Genomic DNA, 22,729 nt, shown 5'->3' with positions numbered 1-22,729 from the left:
CGTTTAGTGAAGTGTGTTTTTCCCGGCTGCGCTGAAGCTGACAGGCAACGGCTTGTCAGTTCGATCCGACACACACACACACACACACACACACACACACACACACACACACACACACACACACACACACACACACACACACACACACACACACCTGGACTCTCTGACAGTGAAAGCAGCTCCTTAGTTACTCGAAGTACCTTTGTTATCATCTGCCTAATAAAATAAATCGTGCAAAAAAGGTTTTGTGCATTTAAACTGTGCTCGTCTCCTTGGCAACAACGCCTGCACTGTTTGTGCAACACAAAATACTAAGAAAGCAAAGCTAGCAGGACTCCTACGCTGTCGGAGTAAAAACTAGAAAGAAAACCACTGAGGGGGATTTACCCCCTGTGATCAGGTGTCTCTTCAGTCATCTTTCCCTCAGGAAATAAAACAAAACACACATTTAAAATGTTAATGTGCATAAAAATAACTTTATTTTCAATAAATCGGAACCAGCATTGAGAAACCAATGATTCATTGGCTCCACTCCGATGATTCACGTGTGGTATTTGTGACATTAAGCAGCAGAACATACCCTCCCATGTTTACCGACTCAGACCTGGGGCCGACGACTGACTGCTTTTTGAAATGTTCTTTTTTAAACTCGTGTAATCGGATCAGATTTACTCCTCTGCCCGAGTCAGAGGTCAGCTCGTTCCTCCCGGCACACCAGAGGACACGGGCAGCAGCGTTTTGTCAGTGTTTTTGTAACTGTGCGGCTGCTCGCGTCGGCGGTCGCGTTCAGATTTACAAAAGCGAGTCGCCAAGAATCGACCCGAGGTCTGCTGACGGCAACGTGGCTCATCGACACAACATCCCTCGAACGAAGAGACGTACAGCAACCACATAATCAATCCTTCTACAAAAAACAAAACCATAAATACAAAAGCAAAAAGTCTAAAAAGATAATAGACACTCTTACCAAATAAAAAGTTTCAAAACTATTTGCTGGAAATCTGAAACTAGTGTATATAAAACTTTTAAAAATCACATATACAACAGCTTAAGGGTGAACACCCAAACCTGAAGGAAGGCAATAAAATAATTTGACAGTTAAATTAATTAAAAATAATAACAGAGGGGAACTAGTTGATCTACAGGTGGGAAAATAAAACACTGGAGGACATTAGAGGCGTTAGTATTAGCATCGGTAGTATCAAAACTTACATTTACAGTAAATCACAGGAAGGTTACTGCGAGGACACCAAAGAGCAAAAACAAAACAATTTGGCATTTAAATATTTGGTAGATATTTCTGTTGCCAGAACACGGCTGAGTACCAAGTTAATATATTTTTTAAGCTTTTTTAAAAATTGATATTTAATGACTATGTACAAATCCTTGGTAGAGCAGTCTTACGACGGCGTCGGCGATCGCTCCGAGAACTGTGACTGAAAATATAAAAACTAAACAGCAAACAGTCGGTGTAGCTTATCGAGAGAAGCATCAACCCCATGATTGAAGAAAAAAAATATATATATATATATATATCAAAGAAAGAAAAAAGTACTGTTTCTGCAATCACAGAGCTCAACTTTTACACTGATTAGCACCTCAATGCTGAAAGAACTGAAGGAATTACAATTTTAATTTGGCAAGTTTTAGAAAAGATAAGCCACTCACGTTTGGTCAAAATTACATTAGAGTTAGCTTAGCACAAATAAATCAGCTAGCTAGATTAATTAAAAAAAAAAGAAAAAAAAAAAGAAGCAGCAGCTAACGGAATTACCAAAAACCACATTTACGCTTCATTTCTTTCATCTTAATTTATGAAAAAGTGGAAAAAAAAAAATCCCCAAATGTTACATTAGCAATGCTACGCTACCGTAGCGTAGCATTAGCTGAGGAAACCCGACTTTAAATGCTGCCGTCAGACTGACTTTATGCTTAAAAAGGTGGTTAAACCCAAATCTGCACATTATAAGTCGAGAACATTAATTTGATGAGTTTACAGCTACTTCACACATAATAGCCTTTAGCTGTATTAGCTTTGGCTAACGCTTTTCACTTTGTAAGCTAAGCTAAGCTAAGCTAAGCTAAGCTAACCAAACCAGCTATTCGGATATAGCTTCGTATCCTCAAACTCTCTACGGGAAAGTGAGCGAGTCTACATCCGAAAGTGTCGACGCCTGGCGTAATGCTGAGGAGTACAGCAACGCCTCGCCGCTATGACGTGCTCGTGAATAACCCGGGGTCTTCCGCCATTCAGGGATTGGTACGACTCACTTGTCTGGTGCTACGTGCTGAGGAGAAACCAAACATACCAGGAGCTTTGAAGGGAAATAAAAAGCCTTTTAAGGTCATTTTAATGAACTCTGCTGCATCTGAAGGTTTACAGAACAGGAAGTGATGGTTTTACAGTGCAGAAACAACACTTCTATACAGGGTCACTTCTAACGGAGCATGAAACCGCTGCACAACTTTCAGATTAAAACCAACTTTGTTTTTCTCATTATGGCATTAAAAAAAAAATCTCATGAAAACCTCTTTAGTCTTTAGAAGCTGCAGGTTCAGAGGAGAGAATAAATAACTGGACCGATAAAAGTACCGTTTTAGTGTTTTTAAAGGAAAGAAGGGAGGAGTCTTGTCCTGTTTGAGAGGAAGTGAGGTCACGGCAGCTGGCGTCCACTCCTGTCGCTCATTTTCCTTTTCTGAGAAAGCGAAGCCTCTGATTGGTTCAGAGAGCGTCGGTAATAAAGCGCACATCAGGGAGGAGCTAGTCTGTCGATGGTGTTGTCGGGGCTTCTCTCCTGATTTACCCAGCATCGCTCCGCTGGAGGAAAGTGAGGAGGAGGAGGAGGAGGTATGATGATGATGATGAGGCCAGACGCCGGCCCTGATTGGGTTTTTAAGGGAGTGAGGTGTGTGATTGTGTGTGGTTGTGAAAGGAGGAGCAGGAGGAGGTCGGGGTCTATGCGTAGATCTCTGTGGTGGGGGCCTTCTTGTAGATGGGCTTCTTCGACAGATCGTAGCTGCCCTCGTCCTTTTTCTTCATGCGATAGATGAGGAAGAGGATGAGGAGGACGGCGAGCATCAGGCTGACGGCGAGGGCCGCGATCAGAGCTGGAAGAGAAAGTAAAGCGACAGATGAGACTTTTTAAGCTGTGACGGTGATTCCTACTCCTTCCACCCAGACAGGAGCCTCCTCCTGCTGCTCTGGGGAGGGAACGCCTCGTCAGCCCTACACTTTAGAAATCACGTCATCATGTACGAGCGCTACCACCTCTTGTTCTTAGTTCAAGGTTATCGCAGCTTAGCAATATTTTCCTGCGTCTGATGTTAAACCTCAGGCAGCATTTCCATCTTTGGACATTTAAAACTCAAAGTTAAGTTTTGGCCAATTCAAAGATGTTTTTAAGAGCTCGACTGACCTGCGAGGAACTCCGTCTTGCTCAGGAAGCTCTCGTTGCCGGTGTGGGACATGAGGACATTGGACAGGTTGTCTTCTCTGCGATCGTCGTTGCCCAGCACGGGGATCTCGTTCTTCTCGACGATCTCTATCTCGTTGACGGTTGGTCGCACCGGGCGCTCTGGCTCGGGGATCTTATTGTCGATAATGTCGAGCTGTAAACGAAGAGAAAAGAGTTGGTGAAGCCTCTGCTGCATGGCTGAGTGTTTAAGTATTTACACGCAGACGCTTCTCACCTTCACTGATGTCGTCTCGTCAGGCGACACGGTCGTGTCTGTGGAAAGAAGCAGATTCTTCATTTAATCTCACAGATTCTACGTGAACGTCAGAAATCGCTGCGCTGAGCGTTTCTCGTCGGGACCGACCTGCGTCACCAGATCCAGAGAAGTCGTTGTAGTCTTCATCGTCGTACGTGTAATCGTCGTCGTCGTCGTCTGTGAAGCCGAAGTCTGAGCCAATCGGGGTGACTCCGGACGCCTCCAGATCGCCGCCACGTGTCGTCGCGCCGGCAGCCTGCGAGCTCTTCATGGGCATCCATGTCTCCGTCTCCCTCACCTGCTGGGACATCAGACGGAGGCTCAGAGGGACTTTATCTCACTACCACTCCTTCGGTCTGATAGGCCGACACGCTTCCAGTTTCTCTGTAACTTTTTAGTCAAGCCTGCCCAATCAGGCCCCTTCAATCAGCCCAGTCGCCACGGTTACCATCCCTATCAAAGCTTAACATGGTGAGGGCACATCAGCCACATTTAATCACATTACAAGAGTTTATTTCAGTGACCATTTGCCCGCTAAGCTGCAGGAATGGGATTAACACCCCCTCCCCAAAGCCATCACCTAATCATTAACACACACACACACACACACACACACACACACACACACACACACACACACACACACACACACACACACACACACACAGGAAACAATGTCCTGAATCAAAGTGAGACGGGACACGAGCCTGATGTGTTTTACAGCCCCAAATGCGACGCAGACGAGGAGGAACCCGTGTGATGTTTGCGTCCGATAGGAAGCAGCCAATCGAGTTTCCAGGAAAAGAAGAGTGGTGATTATGTTGTCGGGAAAAATGGAACAAGCTTTTATTTTCTGAGCTTTCCATTTAGCGAGAACAAAAGCCGACCACAAATCACACTGGAAAGCTTCCCGGATGTCCCACAAACATCCTCGTCCTCTCTCGCAGATTGAGTCGCGTACGTCACGAGGCTCTTAATTACTTCCATCCCAGTCTTCATTTAAGGGTTAACCCGGCCCGCCCGGGGCCTCCCTGTTTGTGTTCTCGCCGCTCGGCGTGGTAACGACGTGTTTGAAGGTAATCCTCTCAGCCGCTGCCTTTAAAAAGCAGAGAAGAAAGAGGGGAGGGGATGCCCCATTGTGCCTGCGCAGAGCTTTCAAACAAAGGCCGCCATTTTACCGCGACTCCTTAGCAACAAGGTGGGCTCGCGAGGACTCGCCGCTCCTGCTCCAATTTGTTTGGTTTCCTACACTTTCAGTCCTCTTTTGTGTGCGTTCCCTTGCACTTTACTCCATTTCTTCCCGTCTGAGCCCCTCTTTCCCGGCTTTCCTTACAGAGATGCATTTAAAAATCCAGGAGCAAACATCAAATTTGAAAGAGTACAACTTGTTGTTTTTTATGTTTTTATGCTTCGTGACAACAATCTTTGGGTTTGAGGGCAGCTGAACTGAACAGGACACTTAAATCATTTAAAAGTGCTTGAAAACATTCAGTCTGTGTCCTTGAAGCTGAAACGTCCAAACCGATAACAGCTGGAAACAGCTGCAGCTAAAGGTTTGTACTGCATCTATTTCCACACAAATTTGATCTTTTCTTCTCTCTTCGTGTCTTTTCATGTCCGTCCTGAAAGCTGTGGCGGTAAGTAGCCCGGCTGAGGATCGCTGCTCTATTATGTCCTCATTTAAAGCCCATACATGTGCAGCAGGGAGCCGCGATCCTGTATGTGTGCATTCATGCCTGCCTGCCTGCCTTTGTCAGTAATCCCGAGCCGTAAAGTGGTGACTGCTGGCTCTTCATTTCCTCGCAACCATTCACAGTCCTGCTCCAACACGTCCTCTGAGTCACATTAGAGGAATTACGCTCATTCAAGCCTCCGTGTGGACCCGTATGAGTCAGGCTGATTCAATCAGGTAAACCAGCAGGACTCACAGCCCTTCATTTTGTTATATTTGACATCATCCCCCCCGAGGCTCGTTTCACTTCGATTTGCGGTTACAGATGGTTTTAAAAGCCCAGAAAACCTGATTTCTCTGCTTCTTGCTACAAAAACACGTTTTCTTGCCTCACTCGAGGGATTTCAGTGATTTATTGGCGAGTTTTATGAGTTTAGTCACTGATTTTTCTCCTGTCAAACTTAAGGAACGTTAATGACCCGAACCTTAGTCTGTGGAGTGGGTGTGGGCCTTTTTCTAAACAGGAACACTTTCTTCTCTTGCATTTTTCAAGTTCCACACAAACAAAAAAGTAAGAGTACGTTTTGTCCCTCCGTGTCCTGGGGTGTTGAAAACGCTCCCCTTCCAGGTTCCTCTGACCTTTAACCCCTGCGTGGTGCAACTTGGACGCTTGCGTCCCAGAGGGCTAAAAGAAAAGAAGTGCACGCCTCTCAGGCTGACTGAGGCCTGTCCCGGCAGGCCCGGCGTATTCGGGAGAACAGTAAAGATCAAAAGCTCGAGGCTTGCGTTACATAAGGCCTCCGATGTTACCGTCACATGTGCGACATATTCTACTTTTACTATAATTTCCCGGAGCTGGGACGAGGTTCAGGCCGAGTCCCAACAAAAACAACCACGGTGTTCCAAATCCAGGAAAAACAAACAGAGCCAAGGATGAGCGCCGGAAGTCTCAGTTTCTGTGAAAGCTGTCCAACGTCAGCCTGAAAACAGCTCGGCAGGGAACACAGCGTGCGCGCGTAAACATCTAAACCAGCACGGACCGGCAAACAGAGGACAGAGGAGCGCCCGAGCTGAGGTTACGTAACAAATCGACATGAAAATCAGCGCTCACTCATTTTACTGAGCGGTCCACTCAGTCACAGCCACACATGTTACACTGTCAGCAGGCACACACTCATTTACTGTGTGAGTACATAACACACCTGACGCACTTTATATACCTGTAACTTAGTCTAGAAGAATAGACACAGTTTATTAGTTATATTTAAATCTATATCAGAAAAAAGTTTATTTCCTGTTCTTACTAATTTTTGGTTATTGTAGCCATTTTAAAGTTTGTTTTATTTATTTGAACTTTTTCCTTTTTGCTTGTTATTTTCATTTGAACTGCATCACTCTGCTACAGTGTCCGTTTCAAGGATTTACAGTTTTAAAGGTTTTTTCCTCTTCAAACAAACTTTCCCTTTCTCCACTTCCGCTCGCGTTAAAACTTAACCCTTTAAAACCGGTCAGAGCAGCACGCTCTGTTTTGCGTAACTACTTTTAAATCCCGGTAGCTCTGCAACCACGTGAGCTAGCGCAATAATTTTTTTTGCATATGAAACCGGAGGAGTTGTACTTACATCTTATGCCATCAGCTTGTCCTCGGTCACAGTTTCCTTCCACATATAGTTTTGCAAAAACTGCATAAAAAGCACTTGCAGCAACAAAAACATAATATTCCAGAAACACGTTTTGCCGATCCGATCAGCTGTTCATAACACTTCCTACATTGGATTAGACGTCAGTGTGAACTATCGCATGTCCGCCATGACCTGCCCGAAACCGGAAGTGACGTCATTTTCGCGGAAATGTAGTTTTTTACCATCAGGGCCTCATGAGCCTATACTGATGTTTTTAAAAGTTATCTTTGACTTTATGACTTTCTGTGTGGTTTCTGGGATGCTTAGGACTCATATTGCACTGCTGGAAATAGTTTATTTTGATGCATATGCTGCTTTTTTGCAAATTTGCATTATAATATTTATTTTTGTTTTTCCTGCAGTATATAAAAATTGGTCTATTTCAAAAATAAAACTATGAAGACACTCAAAATAAATTTCCTGTGGTGGGAAACTATTTTGTGCAACTTTTTTGTATTTACAGTTTTGAGGGATAAGCCTCTTAAATTTCTCTAACTAGAAATATATGTTAAAAAAACAAAAACGATTTTACATTTTTTTGTAGTTTATTGCACTTTTTTGCAATTTATGTAATTACTATGCACTTAATGCAGACATATTATTAAAATCTGGGCTATAATGGTTGTATTGATGTATAGCAACTTGAAATGCTCCCAAAAATGGCTCCACAGCATGTAAAAATATAATATAAGCTCTGGCGGACTTGGTTCTATGGTAGGTCTTAAAGGGTTAATTGAAAGCAGCCTTTATCTGCTCGGAAACACTGCCACAAACAGCCTGAGTGGACAGATTATCATTGTTCCTTCGCATCAAGCTGAATGTGTTCATTACAAACAGCCTGAATGAGCTTCAGCGACACAAAGTCCGGCTACGTGCTTTACAGCAGAGCTCGCTGCGGTTCGGGGGGAGGCCGCAAATGCCTGCAAACGGCCTGGAAAACTCGGTGAAAGCTGAAGAGTGGAAGTCCCGAGAGTTTTTTTAAGATCGTTTACAGACAGAAGAATCACAACCAGCCATTTTACAGCCTGTTAACAGATCCCCATTTTGTCCTCCATCAGTGATTCACAGACTGGTGTGTTTTGGGCCTAATGTGCAACAGCTGATAAGCAGCCGGATATGGATAACAGCCAAACCAACCAAATGGATTCAGTGGAAAGAAATATGGGATAAGATTTCTGTTCAAGGCTCCGCTTTTCATTCCCACAGAACCAAACATGGACTCGTTTAAGAAGAAAACAACAAAAAGCCTCCTCCCTCCGCTTTAACGTTTTATAAACTCCTCCTATAAAAGCCTTACTCATCACAGCACTCGCTCAGATAAAGCCAACACAGAGGTCAAAGGTCAAAGTCGATCCAGCAGCTGCCCTTTGTCTAATATAAAAGCCCAAACTGCAGAGCTCCTTGTGCCACGTGGTTACAGTCTGAGGTTACCAACCATGTGACCCGGACAGTCCTCGCATGCAACGAAATCATAACGCGTGACAGAAAAGTCACATTAGTGATGCTGACATCTGAAACGACCACGTCTGCTGTGCTTTGTTATCATGTGACCTTTTCTGTTACTGTAAGCACAACAAAAGCCATCGGCTTTCTTTGATTGGCCTTTGAAAGGAGACGCCATCGCCCCTCCCTGTAGACTCCATTCCTGCCCCATCAGACACGTCACACCTCCGTCCCATCACACCCTTCTTTATCCTGCCCGTTACAGCACGGAGGTCCTAAAACCCTCCAACTGTTCAGCTTCGCTAAAAAAAGCAGTCTGCCAGGAGTCCCACCAACCAGCTTCAGGGCCCGTCCCTTCTATTGACACCAAACAATGCCAGTGGACGCCTCGAGAGCATATCAATGACCAAGGTAACTGGGCTAAGCCTCCAGCAGCCTCCCTTCATTAAACTCTGGAAACAATCCCTCCATCTGCCAGCACGGAGAGGGGCATCTGGTCCTTTCACACGGCCGACTGGAGGAGGTTCAACACGTGAAAAGACAGGAATGTGCTTCCTTATTCTTTGCCGTGTCCGGCGTCTCACGAGCTTTGTCCAGAAAAGTCAGTTTTCAGAGGCCAAAGCAGTGCTCGTCTTCCTCAGTGTCTCCCATTTCTTCAGCCCCCCCGTTGATACTTGAGCCAGCAGGATTTGCACCAGCGTTGTGTCACTTCATCTGCTGTAAGATGTACTCCTGACCCCTGACGTAACCGCCAAAGACATCCACGGGAGGAGTGAAAATCATGGCTTCATTAAATCATAAAGCTGAGCCGTGTCAGCTCAGCTGTTCCTTCAGGAGGCCTGAACGTGGTCGTCCTCAAACACTAATCTACATTTTCCTCTCCGCACTGACAGCAGAGCTCCAGATTCCTCCTGCCTACGCCAGATCTATCTATAGCGGAGTGCCCAGCACCAGACCAGCCACACTGAACTCCCTGGAAGTGGGTCTCCATCTATTCCAAGGAACTGGAAGAAGCCTTTTGTGCAAGTATTTTAGACTTTTCGTCAGCACATCTAACCCCGTCTGCATGTCATGGGTGAAGCTCCTGAAAACAAAAACTCCCGTTATCATCTGTGTTAGGCCCCTTCAGCCTGAGAGGCCAGAAGAAACCTGACAGCAGCCTCGCTGGTTTGGCCCGAGCTCCGAGTCGAGCGTCTGCGTGTGCTTAGAGAGCTTTGGCTTCACTGCGGATGAGGCAGGAATGTGGCGGCTGCATCGACGAGCTTTTGGCTGCCGAGCTAACCCATGTGGAGGAACACATTCCTCAGTCCGACACAACACACACACACGGCTCGGAGGTGTTTAAGAGTCCGTCACCATTCACCTCGTTTCCCTGATGTTCAAGTAAATGTTCAAAAACAATCAGTGCCTCCTCCTCAGAAACAGCTGACCCTGAAAATAACTGGAGTAAAATTTTACCTTCATACTTCAAATATTTGCAAAGTTATGGGCATCAAAATGCTTACTTGGCATCACTTCTGGCCTCACATAAGCAGCATGGTTTCCAGAGTGAAACTCACTCTTTGATTACAGATCGTGCTCTCGGTGCGAGTTAGTTATTCATGACTCAGAGATAAAACATGCCGGATGAAGCTGGACATTGAGACCGATCTGTTAATCAGCTGTGACTGTATGTTGACAGGGTGCTAATCAGTGAGGGACGGAGGTTTAATTTGACTGAGCGCGCTGATAAAGCTGACCTCAGATCTGTTTACGTCCAAATATAGCCAAAAGTTTCCTACAAATTCAAGTAAAAATATCTCAGATGTTTACTTAAATGCACAAAGAACAAATATGCTGATTTGTTTCTGATGGACATTTCCTGTTTTCCTGCTTGCAGGCTGATCTTTAAGCAGACAAGACCCCTTGGTGTCTTCCCTGTAGTCTATCGGCCTGTAATGTTTGATTCAAGGCGGCGATATGCTGCCTAAAGTGCTGGAAGATGGAGGACGCTGCAGGCATCTGGCCCTTTTCGCCATTAGTCGAGGATTTGGTCAGAGATGCGACAGGATGAGCTCGGCAGCAGCAGGAAGTGACCAACAAAAGCTGCACAGATAAGATCAAACTCTCAGGAGGGGCTCATTAAAGCTCAATTAGCCCCGTCAGCAGAGAATAAATCGTCCCAGTCTGCTGCACAGCTGGCTGATTGTACAGCCACCGTCTTATCTAAGAAGTCTCACAGAAAACAGGCTCCTTATCACACTGGAGTTTAAGATTTGACTCATTTCACTAATATTTGTCTTTATTCATTGAAGGACAATAGTAATGACTCAAAGTGAAGCTTAGCGCTCTGGTGATTTCAGTTTACTTTACGCTTGCTTCTTGACAAAAGAGGCAACATTTTAGTTTTCACAAAGACGTTCTTAATTATACGGAGAGTAACACACCTTTTCTTTTACAGAGATCGTGCCAACTCGTCCATTTCCAAACATTAAATTGAGCAGATGTCAGAAGCACAGCTTAATCAAAGCAGAAACATGCAGGTGTGTATGAAGGCAGTTGGTTGTAATGCTTGAGGGTGACTGAAAGAGGAAGCGTACACAGTGGGAGTTTAATTTTACTCTTCATTTCTACAAGAGAGTTGTAGTGTTTTCAGTTCACAGCATGTGAAGTTGAGTTTCTTTCCTAAAACCCACAGTCAAAGGTCTTTTGTGGTCTGTGGGTTCACTACGAGTCCAGAGACTCATTCAAACATCCAAAAAAGTTAATCATTGATTAACTCTGTGGATTAGAAATGAATGTAGCATCCTGTGCAGGTAGTAAAAGGTTAATGTGACGGTTGCGGTCTACAGTCGCGAGGTAGACCTCACACACACCACATCAAAAAGGCGCTGTGCTGCTGAAATGCATTAGAATAAGGGAAAACCCTCACACCACCCAAAAGCAGCCTGCGAGCTCTGCTGAGTGGGTGGGTGCCGTTTGTGGAGTATCAACTGGGTTCAAGTAAATTTCCAGAAGCCGACAAACACAATGAGCCGTTATCAAAAGAGAATCAGCAAAAATCCCCATAATCCTCACACCTGTGAGTAAAGGGCCAATTCAAAGGATGATGGTTGCTACACTTCAGGGTAATGGTTATGCACAGTTCAAGAAATCTTTGTTGTTTGACGTTATCATCGCACGCCATTTCTAGCCCACTGTGTTGGACTTCCTGCACCTCAGACTTCAGCCATTTCTGACCATCTTCTAACAACTAACAGGCTGATCAATAGTGAAAACAACGGGCAGAAGCAGCCGCACATTAATAATCACCAAAAAAAACAAAAAACAAAGCCATTGCAGATACATTAGAAATATTGGGTCGATAGCATTTGGCCGTCTGCCTGCCTGCCTGCGGGTGGTGTGCTTTGATTATCATTTCTCATGCCCAATACATGTGCTGTGGACGGGAGCTGATAGCTGGGAACAGTCTGGCTTCGATCCTGAAACAAACGTACAAAAGAACGAGGAGACTGATGTCGGCACAGGCGGACATCAAAAGGCCTCCGAGGCTCGCCGTTCCCAGAGGAATCACAGAGAGGCTCACAAATAAAAATAAAATAACAAAAAACCCAGACTGGAGCGCTGTCCACGCATGCACCGCGTAAACTCCCTCAGGACAACAACATGATCAGCATACAACCAGCTAGCTCAGGCCTTTCCCCTCTCTCGTTCCAGTAGGACCTCGCGAGCGACGTTTCGTTTGCTGGTGCTCATGTAGCGCTAAAGGTCTCCCAGCTCCACCATCATGGACTACAGCTGGTAATAAGAGTCCTTCCCCATCCAGTTTGCAAGAAAATCCCCAGAATAAAACAAGCCCTGACGATTTTAGACGATGAAGGAGCAGCAGGGGTTTGTTGTCATTTAATTAAAAATAGTAAAAACACAACTTCCAGGCCCAAAAGCAATGTCTAAACTTCTCCTGTCGTTACAAGTTACAATGTAAGATTTTTGAAGTATTAAACACAAATTAATGGATTTTACTGTAACGCTGACCAGATGCATGAGTTTACAGGCAGATAAACGGTTTTCCTGCACAACTTTAAATACTTTGGAGGTTGCATAAAGTCTGGAGCAGTTGAAATGTTGTCTGCAACATGTTTTATGATGACACTGGTGAAAGCCATAAGCTGAAATAGCTTGGTCAAGCAGATTTTATATGTGCAACAAGTGTTTCTGGAGCATAACCAGCTTTTCTCTTTACTTAACTATGTATATAAAATATAACTTTTTTTGTGTGCTTAAAATCTGCAAGAACCCCTCTTTAGAGTAACAGCACACAGCAGAGCTTTGTGCTTATAATCAGAGACTGCTCGGCATCTTTAAACTGCCTGTCTCTGTCTTGAGTTTGACTAAAAAAAAAAGTCAGCTGAAAGTGATATAACCAGAATTGGAGGGTTTTTATGGTCGACTTCTGCCCTGAATGCATTCATATAGTTCCCGTTACAACTGCCAGAGTATGCAGTGGTTGGAAAAGGGTGGAGGGAGTCCGGGGGATCGGATTCGACTGCACTCCGTCGTGGGCAGGAAGGACAAAAACCTCCTCTCTCTGTGTGCCAACATTCCTGGGCCCAAAGGGATTTTATAGACCAGTGGGCAGCAAAGCAGGAACCATTATTACATCCTAGTCATAGTATTTATCAAGCGCCACCCTGCACCCCATCATGCAAAGGAGACAAAAAACTAGCCTTAAAAACCTGCTTCATTCTGGTGCAAATGATCGGAAGGGGGGGAAACTGCAAAACCAGTCACATTCCAACAAGCTCCAACAAATGGGCTCCAGAGGCAACAAGCTAAGGGTTTGGTGGGGCAACGTGGATTAACTCTGGGGCAAAGAAGACTTTTCTTACCCCGATTAACCACCACAATTTCAACTTCAAGGACATGTGTTAAATTAAATCATAAAACTGGACTTCTATTTCCATAAAGATGAATGATACCCTTATTAAACCCCAAACAAGCTCATCGTTCAGCCTCTTAAACAAGATGTTGTTTTATTCTGTCTCACATCATAATTAAAGGCATGTGTTTGGAGTTCTCTCAACATTTTTGACATTTCTGAAAAACGCCCTGCACACTAGCACAAACATTACACTCGGCGCTGGTCTTTCCTATCTTTTTCACCTTCACCCTTGGCAGGGCAGCGAAGGACCATACATGGGCAGAAAACGCTGAGGTCAATGGAAAATAAAAAGAACAGAGAACAGAGTTTGTTTGGCATGCCACGCTATCTTGAACAAACTGATAAAAACAGACAAGCTGACCAAAGCGAAATGGCACCAAGTTCCTGCTGGCATCCAGTTGATATGAAATCCGACTCAATCCCGTGATAAAAACATTCCGATCGTGCCTGTGGCTCTCAAAAACCCCTTTTTCTGCATTCAGAGCATGTTCTATTGTCAGGTAAAAGAACATTGTTATCGATTAGCGGGGAATGCCAAACCCACATACCAATAATGACCTCGTGGGCAGAGAGGAAAGGCCACAAGGAGGCAAGTATTGTGATAGCTCAGAGGCCAAGTATGCATTAAAGGAAAGAACACGCGGGAGAGAAAGGGGTCAATATCTGGAGCTCGTTTAAGGAAGGAAAGGGGGAATGTTTTGGTGGGAAAGCTGTAGGTGTAACCACACTAGGCTAGCTGTGTTAAAGAAGTGGAGTGTCACCCCGAGGCCCCATTGAGACCCCATCAAGTGTGCAAAATCCCAGAGAGGGCCGGTCAAGGTCACCAAAGGTCACATACCAGAGGGGGGACCAAAAGAAAGAAGAAGAGGAGGAGGAGGAGGAGAAGATACTTTGAGGAATGTAACAGACTGTAAGGCCCAATCAGGCCGCCATGTTTTGTTCCAACCCCTTCTCACACCAAAATGTGGAACGTGGAACAGCTAGAACCCCGAATATAACCGTTATGCTGCTTAAACCGAGAACCGCCCCAGCCTACAAATGTGTCTGCAAATGGTTGTGACGTGTTTCACAAACTAAAGTGTGATTGTACAGACAACAATCTGCTCTGAGATTAGCATCCTTTAACAAATCCTGCCGTATGTCAGACATGCAGTTAAACCAGCTCTTACTGCTTTTTGCTCATTCTCACCATTCATTTGGACCAACTGGCCTGAGTGGAGGGGGGGCAGGGTGCATGTTTTTGTATGTGGGTGGCATCAAGCATTCAATGTTGATGTTAATCACACCAAAAATGATTAATTAGAGCAACAAAACAGAAGCAATGTAACGCATGTTTGGGAAAAACAATTAAAGACTTGTCTTTTTTGCATAATGTCTCCTCAAATTTATGCCTAGAACAATCTAACTATCAAGAAAGGAAAACTTTCAATCCAGTGTCTCTGGACTTTGGAATTATTTTATCGCCCAACTAAATCCAAATACATCCCGTTTGCAACACGTGTAGACATGAATCATCAGCAAATATGGATCTACCTACGCTGCAGGGCTTACCTAATCATGCTTGCAACACATCCAGCTCCCCTGGTCAGCTAATTCATAGACAGTTAATGGGAAAGCATCAGAATGGAAGGGGCGTAACATGGATCTCACTCAAACTGGGATTTGGTGCCTTCCAGCTCAGCGAGTCTCCTCATAACACACAAATCCTACTAATTAAAGTCAAATTCTGTTCTAACAACAACACATGGAGTCACCATTTAAGTCTCAGTGGCTCCAAAAGGAGTCTGCACGCAGATTTCCCCATTAGCTCACACTGGCAACAACCTGGAGAAGTGTTCAAAGACACAAGAGAGTCTGGCGTGCATCTGTATTATTATCGGGGGCGGAAAACTGTCTCTTTGATCAAACAGGATTGATCCTCTTTGGGAAGTGTCTCTGGGATTCATCCTGGAAAAGTGACCCCCCGCCCCCATTCGGAATAATAGCTGCCATATCCCAGGAGAAGCTAAGTGGCTAACAACTCTCATTTCCGTACGTTAAACAGAGGGATAGGACAGGTAAATCACAGCCTTCCGGCTCCCGCTAACAGCACACAAACACAGGGCTAACCTCAGCAAGATAGCGCTGCCGAAACAGAGATACACGAGTTTTTGAAGTTGAGCTGCTCGCTGGAGAAACTACTTACCGACTCTGAGAAGACGGAGGCAGTGGATAACATCAACACGAGGCACAGGGTGAGCATGGCTGTTCTTCCAGGTAGTTCACAAAAACAAGCGGGAATGTCGCTAAACGTTAGCTTAACGGGGATTTGTAGCTTTAAAAAAACAGCGAGCTGAGCGTCTTCAGTGTCCCGCCGTTGTGTTCCAGTATAGTCCAGCAAATAATACACAGTACAGCCGTCCGCCTCTCGGTACCGTCACCGTTTCTCCTGTAAAGTTTCTGTCGTTCGCTGCTGCTGCGCTTACTGAAGAGCCGCCGGCTTGTCTGCTCTTTTTTACTTGAGTCTGTAAACCAATCAGCGGCCAGCGTACGTATGACGTGTGGAAATCAGCACATTCCACAGGCTAGGCTTGTCCGCCGGCTCCGCCCATTTCACTTTTTCTTTTATTGTTTACCTCAGTTTTTTTTTTTTTTAAACGCCATTTTTAAGTGAATACATGAATGTAAAACTCAGTACAAATATATTTAAAACGAGAAAAACAAAAATACATTAACAGTGATAATAAAACGTAATGAATCAAATAATTATAAATAAGTAAAAAACATTATATTCACGTTGTTTTCTTTCTTTTAGTTCTTTTTTGTATTACTTTACACATATTTATAAATATTAATTTTTTAAAGAAACACAACAGGGACTGGAAAATAAAATAAGCGCTAAATGAGTAAATATTACTTCTTTTTTTTAAATGAATAATTCCAAAGGATTTGTAAGTGCAGCTTTTGTCTTTCATGTTTAAATACTGGAAAAAGTGTATTCATATTCGTGTTTGATCTGTCCTTACTGAAGATAACTGTGTAAAGGGTGTCTGCGGCTAAAGTGGGTCGTAGATAAATCGGTGGTTTGATTTCTCTATCTGCATGTGGTACAATAAATGCTGACAAAGGCTCATGTTTATCAGCTGGGCATCTATAAATCATGGAGCTAGTGATAAGTTAGTGATAACGGCGTCATTGCAGTTATAGTGTTTTATGTTTTATGTTGTGGTTAAAAATGACACAAGTTGACGTCCCCAAAGTCACAAAGACAGAAATCACGAGTTAAACCCGTGAAAATGACCAAATGGTTGAAACTCTGGAGCAAAGACGCCGAAGAGGAAACAGCTGAATGGTGTCCATTTTCAAAATTCAAGAAGCAAATGGGGTTTTTAGTTTCTCCGCGGGGACAAATACACACATCCTGTTGTTTTTATCCACTTTTGTTCCATTTATCTGCTACACTGATTCTACAAAATAGCATCAGGAAGTGTCTCTGCAATAAAGATGCGGAGGGTTACCGCCCTGAGAGATTTAAAAAGGCTTCCTAATGTAAATCTGCAAAACATTTGGGGTAATTATCATCTCTGTGGTATCACCAAGAGATTTAGACAATCTAGATTAATCCTTTTATGCTAAATCAATCAAAAAGAGGGTTTCAATCAACAGCTGCTGTCGTTCATCGTCATTAATTCCAAGATAAGAAGCTGATAATGAGCCATTGTATAACCACAGAGATCCACAGGGAGTCATCTTATCTGACACAGTGTGCTGAGGTCTGATTTGTGTTTACACTTCCTGGTGCTCCAAACTTTTTCAAAACCATATTTGAAAGAAATTCAGACGCATTGAGCGTTGAGCTTTGCTTGTTTCCAGTAAGGGGGCGTCGCTGCCAGCAGGGGCTTTCTGCTGCTTCATGGAAATCTTTGAGTGACGACATCTTCCGCTAAACTTCCTCCCTCCCCTTTCACTTTCTTTCCACGGGTCTCTCGAGGCTTAAAGCATAGATGAGTTCACTATTTCATCCTTGGAAACCGGTTCCGGGATTTCTAACCGTTTTCTTGTTGTCCTTTCGTGTCGAGGTTGTTTTACGACCTGTTGCGTCACACGTTTTCGCTTTTCTTCCGGTTTGCAGTGTCGGCGATGAGCTTTGTGTGTAACAGAGCCTGAGCTTCATATGTGTTTGCCAGTGTGTCGTGAAGTGATTTTTTATGATACTTTATGAATTTAAATCTAAAATTCCTCCTGAGAGTGTGAAACTTCAGGCCTCATGTACACATGTCACATTACTGAGAAACTGAAAATGTTTTTGTTGTGTTTCGCACACATAGTTAGTTAGATTATTTTAACCCGGATAAAATTCAAATGTAAAAAAATATATATATACAATTTATTTTCTATTTTATTTTTATTTTATATCTTGCGTAACTATTTTAAAGGCTTTTCTGTTTCATGCAGACTGCAGTGAAATGGTAAAACTTGCCACATGTCAATAAGTGGAGCACACATAGAGCTAAAAATGGTAAAAAAAAAAAAAAAAAAAATGATGTGAATGTTAATGAGACATAAAACAGGTTTCATATTAATAAAAACATCTTGATTATCAGAGTGTGTGAGTCTCATTCTTGGAAATTACCCTGAAGTTGTTTATGTTTGAAATCAGTTGTGGGGATTTCCTTGTGTTTTTGAAATGTTGCTAACCCACTGAACACAATTAAAGACGAAACAAGAGAAAGATACATTTCCAGATCAGATAACACACACACACACACACACACACACACACACACACACACACACACACACACACACACACACACACACACACACATATTTACAGACAGGCTGAACAGGGAAAACCCAGCCATGTGTGAAAGCTGTCTGTCTTTGTTTGCTCATATTTATGCAAATTTGATCAGGATATATTAGGTGCAGACACGGAGGGAAATTTTTAATATAGACGCTGTTAAAGACGCATTGTTTGCGTTAACTAAAACAGGAAGCGGGATTTTCCTGTTGGTGACGTTGGGTCAGCTCAGGATTGATGGATGGGTCAATGAATCCCCCATAAGTCTTTGAAAATTGAACCATTTCCAAAGTGTGAGTCACATCTTTATCCAACTATCTAAGACTGTGGGTAAACTGTCGGTTTGGGGTTTTATTCACCTCACAGTCAGATCAGATCAGCAGCTGCATAAACAAGATAAAGCAGGTAAAGTCCTGCTCAGCAGGACCACAAGCAGCTGATAATACACAACAAGCTTCTGTTAACACAGCCACACACAGTGATAAAGGTCTCCGTGTAAAAGACCCCCAAAGCATCGTTCTTGGAGTTTTAGCATTTCTTTTTTGGGTTAGGACTCGAGATTATTTTTCCTTTATCAGTTATCAGATATTAGATTAGCTGACTGCACAGTCCTAAAATCTGTCAGTTTTAAAATTCAACTGGACTTCTAGTTGTTCTGTGCTGACATCATCAGAAGAAGGCAATTTGGGGAAATTAACGGCAACCCGAGCTGCGTGTGTGATCAGCCTCGTCTCAAGGCAAACTGTGAAATAGTCTTCTTCAATGATGCACATTGTTGCTGTTTTGTGACAGATAATGCACTATAGGAGGTACAGTTTGTGTCTGCAGCACATACGTTGTTAGCGCCTTTAGAAAAGACATGAAAATGTGACAACCAAGAACAGCAACGCAAGAAAAAATACCTCGAAAACAAAAATATGGCTGGAATGTTTCAAGTTGCCAAAATGGGTACGGAGCAGGATGTATCTATACTATATATGTAGCTCGTATACTATACAAGACAAACATTTAGACGCTGAATCGCCATCAGCTGGTGAAAAATAACTCTAAGGTAAAGTAATGTTGAGACGACATCAAAACGTGACCTCAGAGTCGACTCGAGGCGGTTACTGAGCGCTGTCTGGAAGTCCGTGTTTGACGTTCCGACAGGCGATGATCTGATCAGGCCTCTGATCTACGTGGAAAACATCTGTCCAGTTTTTCTTTGGTCACGCCCAGTTTTTTGAGGAAGATGATGTCAGGCTTTCAACCAGTGTTTTCGAGCTCTAACTGAACACAGATGTGGCACCAACAGGGCAGGAAACGAAACAAAAATAGGAATTATAATTAACCGAAGCGTGAGTGGAAAAAGAGATAAAAAACTGAAACAGGAAATGACTTCACAAATCCGGGCTTTTGGCTCATACAGGCTAAACCAAACCGGGCAGATCTTATTCACTAAAGCTAACCGAGTTCTGTCGACCTAAATGTAAAAGAAAAGGCGAGACCTTTAGTTGGCTCATGTAGAAGATGCACAATGAACGCAGTCTAGTTCGGTAACTCGGCTGAAGCACAGAGGAATACAACAATAAATGGTAAATGGCCTGTATTTGTATAGCGCTTTACACATCCAGTCATCCACCCATCCACACACACATTCACATAAGGGATGAACAAACAAACACAAAGTACGAGAAAAAGGAAACAAGACCTCGACATCAAAAGAGACAAACCGTGAAAAAAATTAGAACAAAAGATTATCAGATAGAGGATTAACAAGAAGTCGCAGACAAACCACAAGCAAGACAGAGGAGCACAGCCTGACACTGACACTACAATAAAGGAATCCAAACAGGAAGCAAAACTCAGGACTTCGATTCAGTTTTATTTATATAGTGCCAAATCACAACAACAGTCTTCTTAGAGCAATTTATACTGTAAAACTCCCTTTTAACGGAAAGAAGCCTCCAGCAGAACCAGGCTCAGGGAGGGGCGGCCATCCACCCCGAGCAGTTGGGGTGACGGGTGTATAAACACACAGTGAGTGAAAAAGGTGAGCGAAGAAGAAACATCAGGGCATCATGGGAATCCCCCAGCAGACTACACTTAATGCTTTAGCAAAAAGGAAAGTTTTAAGCCTAATCTTGAAAGTAGAGATAGTGTCTGTCTCCTGAATCCAAACTGGAAGCTGGTTCCACAGAAGAGGAACCAAAAGTTCAAGAAATAAAACACCACCTCACAAGGATAAGGAAACCTAATATGAATAATAATGAATTCCAAAGAGGAATTCAAAACTCAAAACAAAATCCTGCCTTTATCACCTGAACCTAACCAGTTGTAACCAAGGTATGGATTGTTTTTTCATACACGATTTGCAAAACTGAAAATCCAAATGACAAAAGTGGAAAAACGGAATTCTTCAGTGAAGTCCAGAGGAAACTGTTCAAAGGACTGAAGGCAAGTCCGAGTGAACCTGCCCTCACGCGCCTGCACATCTGACATTTAGAAAGCTTCCATGATATCACAGAGATGAGAAGTGAAAGACAAAGCCAGCTGTAATTATCCCATGATAAGGGGAAGCCCCAAAGGTCACATGCGAAAAACCACTAAGTCACAAGCAAATTCCACAGGCCTGGTATTAAAAAAAGGAAGTGAAACACATTAATTCAGCAGGGGGGTGGACTTATATGCCCATGAAGAGAACGTGCGACAAAGAAGTGAGACTTAGTTAATCATAAGGGGTTCCTCATAATAACGACCAAAGACTTTATCAGGTTAATGATCAAACGTTAACCTTTAAAAACTACAGTCACAAAAAATAACAACAATTCCACTGCAGCCCCATAAAGTCACAACTTCTCTTTGATTCAACCTATAAAATTGTCACATTAAGATCATTAAAACATCAGATTCTCATTATTATCCTTTTAAATGCTAAACTTTCCTGTTTCACGTTAGCCTATTAGCATGTTAGCATGCTAATAGGCTAACGTGAAACAGGAAATATGTTTAAATTCTGTTTAAACGTTCCTTCCACCATTAGTGTTTTTAATTATACATTGCATTAATGACTGATATTATATCTTTAACATCTCCAGTCACTAAGATAACCAGATATCAAAAGTATTTTTTTTTATTAAAGGACATGTTTAAAATTAGCCTTAGCTAACGCTAACCACTAGCACAAAAAGGCTTATTGGATTTTAGCTTTTACATCTATTTTTAGCTTCCATTTTATTTTATGGATTTTGTTTATAGTGTGAGTTAATGATAGAGATGGCACGATACCACTTTTTTATGTCCGATACCGATACCGATATCATAAATTTGGATATCTGCCGATACCGATATGAATCCGATATAGTGTTTTTTAATCCATAAAACTGTTTTTTTAATATCTTGCTGCTTTTTGTATAAGTTCATACTCAAGTTAAAAAACAACAACACTAAAGCTATTCTGTTATACCTGTATGTAAAAAAACAACAACACACTGCACCCAAAATATTTCATAGTTTAGCAACACTGATCAATCTAATAAACTTAAACCTGCTCCATCCTCCCTATTCTGATATTTTAAAGAGTACTTAGCAGAAATATTAAGCAACCTAACTAATAGGGTTGCAAACTCCCAGCAAAAGAAAATAGGGAACCACCCTCTTCCTCATGATGCTTAATCAATGTAATCAACTTTAATTTGATGCAGGGTGAAAAAAAATCACAGAAAAAAATTATTTTTCAAGAATAATTAAATAGATTCAACATCTTTCTTCAACAGAATCGCAGAATTCACAGATGGTATCTTCCCAAAGGAAAAAGTAGTATAGCTTACTAGGGTATATTAGACTTAACAGTTACTATATACAGTAATGGACTTCTATACATTTTACATCAGATTAAAACTTTGGGTGTAAGATTCAGATAATTATTAAATAATTAAAAGCTAGATATTTTAAATGAGAATAGGAAAGAAAAGTATGTCTTTGTGCCCCCTTTTCCCTGTTCATGCCCTATCGGCCCCCCTGGCTAAACTTTGCTAGATCCGCCCCTGCACAGTTACGTCAGCTGTAGAAAAAGATCCTGGTGTAGAAATAATATTAAATAAATTCTAACAACAGCTTATCAAGCTTAAACGTGCTGCTGTTGTTCAGCCGCTGGTTTCCTCTTTCTGGTGCAAAGTGGGCCAAAAACAAAGAAGAGAGACGATCAGCTGATCAATAAGCAGTTTCATGATTGAAGTAGCAGCAGGAAGGTGAGGGAGAGAGAGAGAGGCAGTTGCTCTATATATCGGTTGTTAAGCTTAACGCGGGAATGCTTTACAAACATTCAGAGATGAATTTACACACTTGCTTTACTTCTCTCTGAGATAACTTCCTCGGAGATGAAATGTTTGCTAGCAGGCTACAAATACACACAGCCGCTCTATCACGTGACCACACTGCTCCGACGTGCTACGGTTATGAGCCGAGTTACGCCATGTTGCAAATTTTGTGAGGTGCTTTTTTGATATTTAATGGATCGGATTGCATTTTTTATTTCT

The 22,729-nt window shown here is 42.9% G+C and overlaps 1 protein-coding gene across 2 annotated transcripts; it reads right to left on the bottom strand.

Moving 5' to 3' along the window:
* Nucleotides 1–456: 456 nt before the first annotated feature.
* On the bottom strand, nt 457–15,918 carry sdc4 (syndecan 4). 2 transcript variants are annotated; one of them, XM_087841135.1, is made up of 5 exons: nt 15,615–15,918; nt 3,820–4,012; nt 3,691–3,728; nt 3,417–3,609; nt 457–3,108 (listed from the first exon to the last, which is right to left on the bottom strand). In XM_087841135.1, the coding sequence occupies exons 1-5, from the start codon at nt 15,669–15,671 to the stop codon at nt 2,957–2,959; spliced, it is 633 nt and encodes a 210-aa protein (XP_087697261.1). In that variant the 5' UTR covers nt 15,672–15,918; the 3' UTR covers nt 457–2,956. The 2 variants fall into 2 exon arrangements, with proteins under 2 accessions (XP_087697261.1, XP_087697262.1); XM_087841136.1 differs by having other exon boundaries at nt 3,820–4,009; nt 15,615–15,917.
* Nucleotides 15,919–22,729: the final 6,811 nt, after the last annotated feature.

Source organism: Neolamprologus brichardi, chromosome 5 (assembly GCF_056152115.1).
Source record: "Neolamprologus brichardi isolate AB-2024 chromosome 5, ASM5615211v1, whole genome shotgun sequence".
NCBI classification, from domain to species: Eukaryota; Metazoa; Chordata; class Actinopteri; order Cichliformes; family Cichlidae; genus Neolamprologus; species Neolamprologus brichardi.
This window is presented reverse-complemented; position numbering and strand designations above follow the sequence as displayed.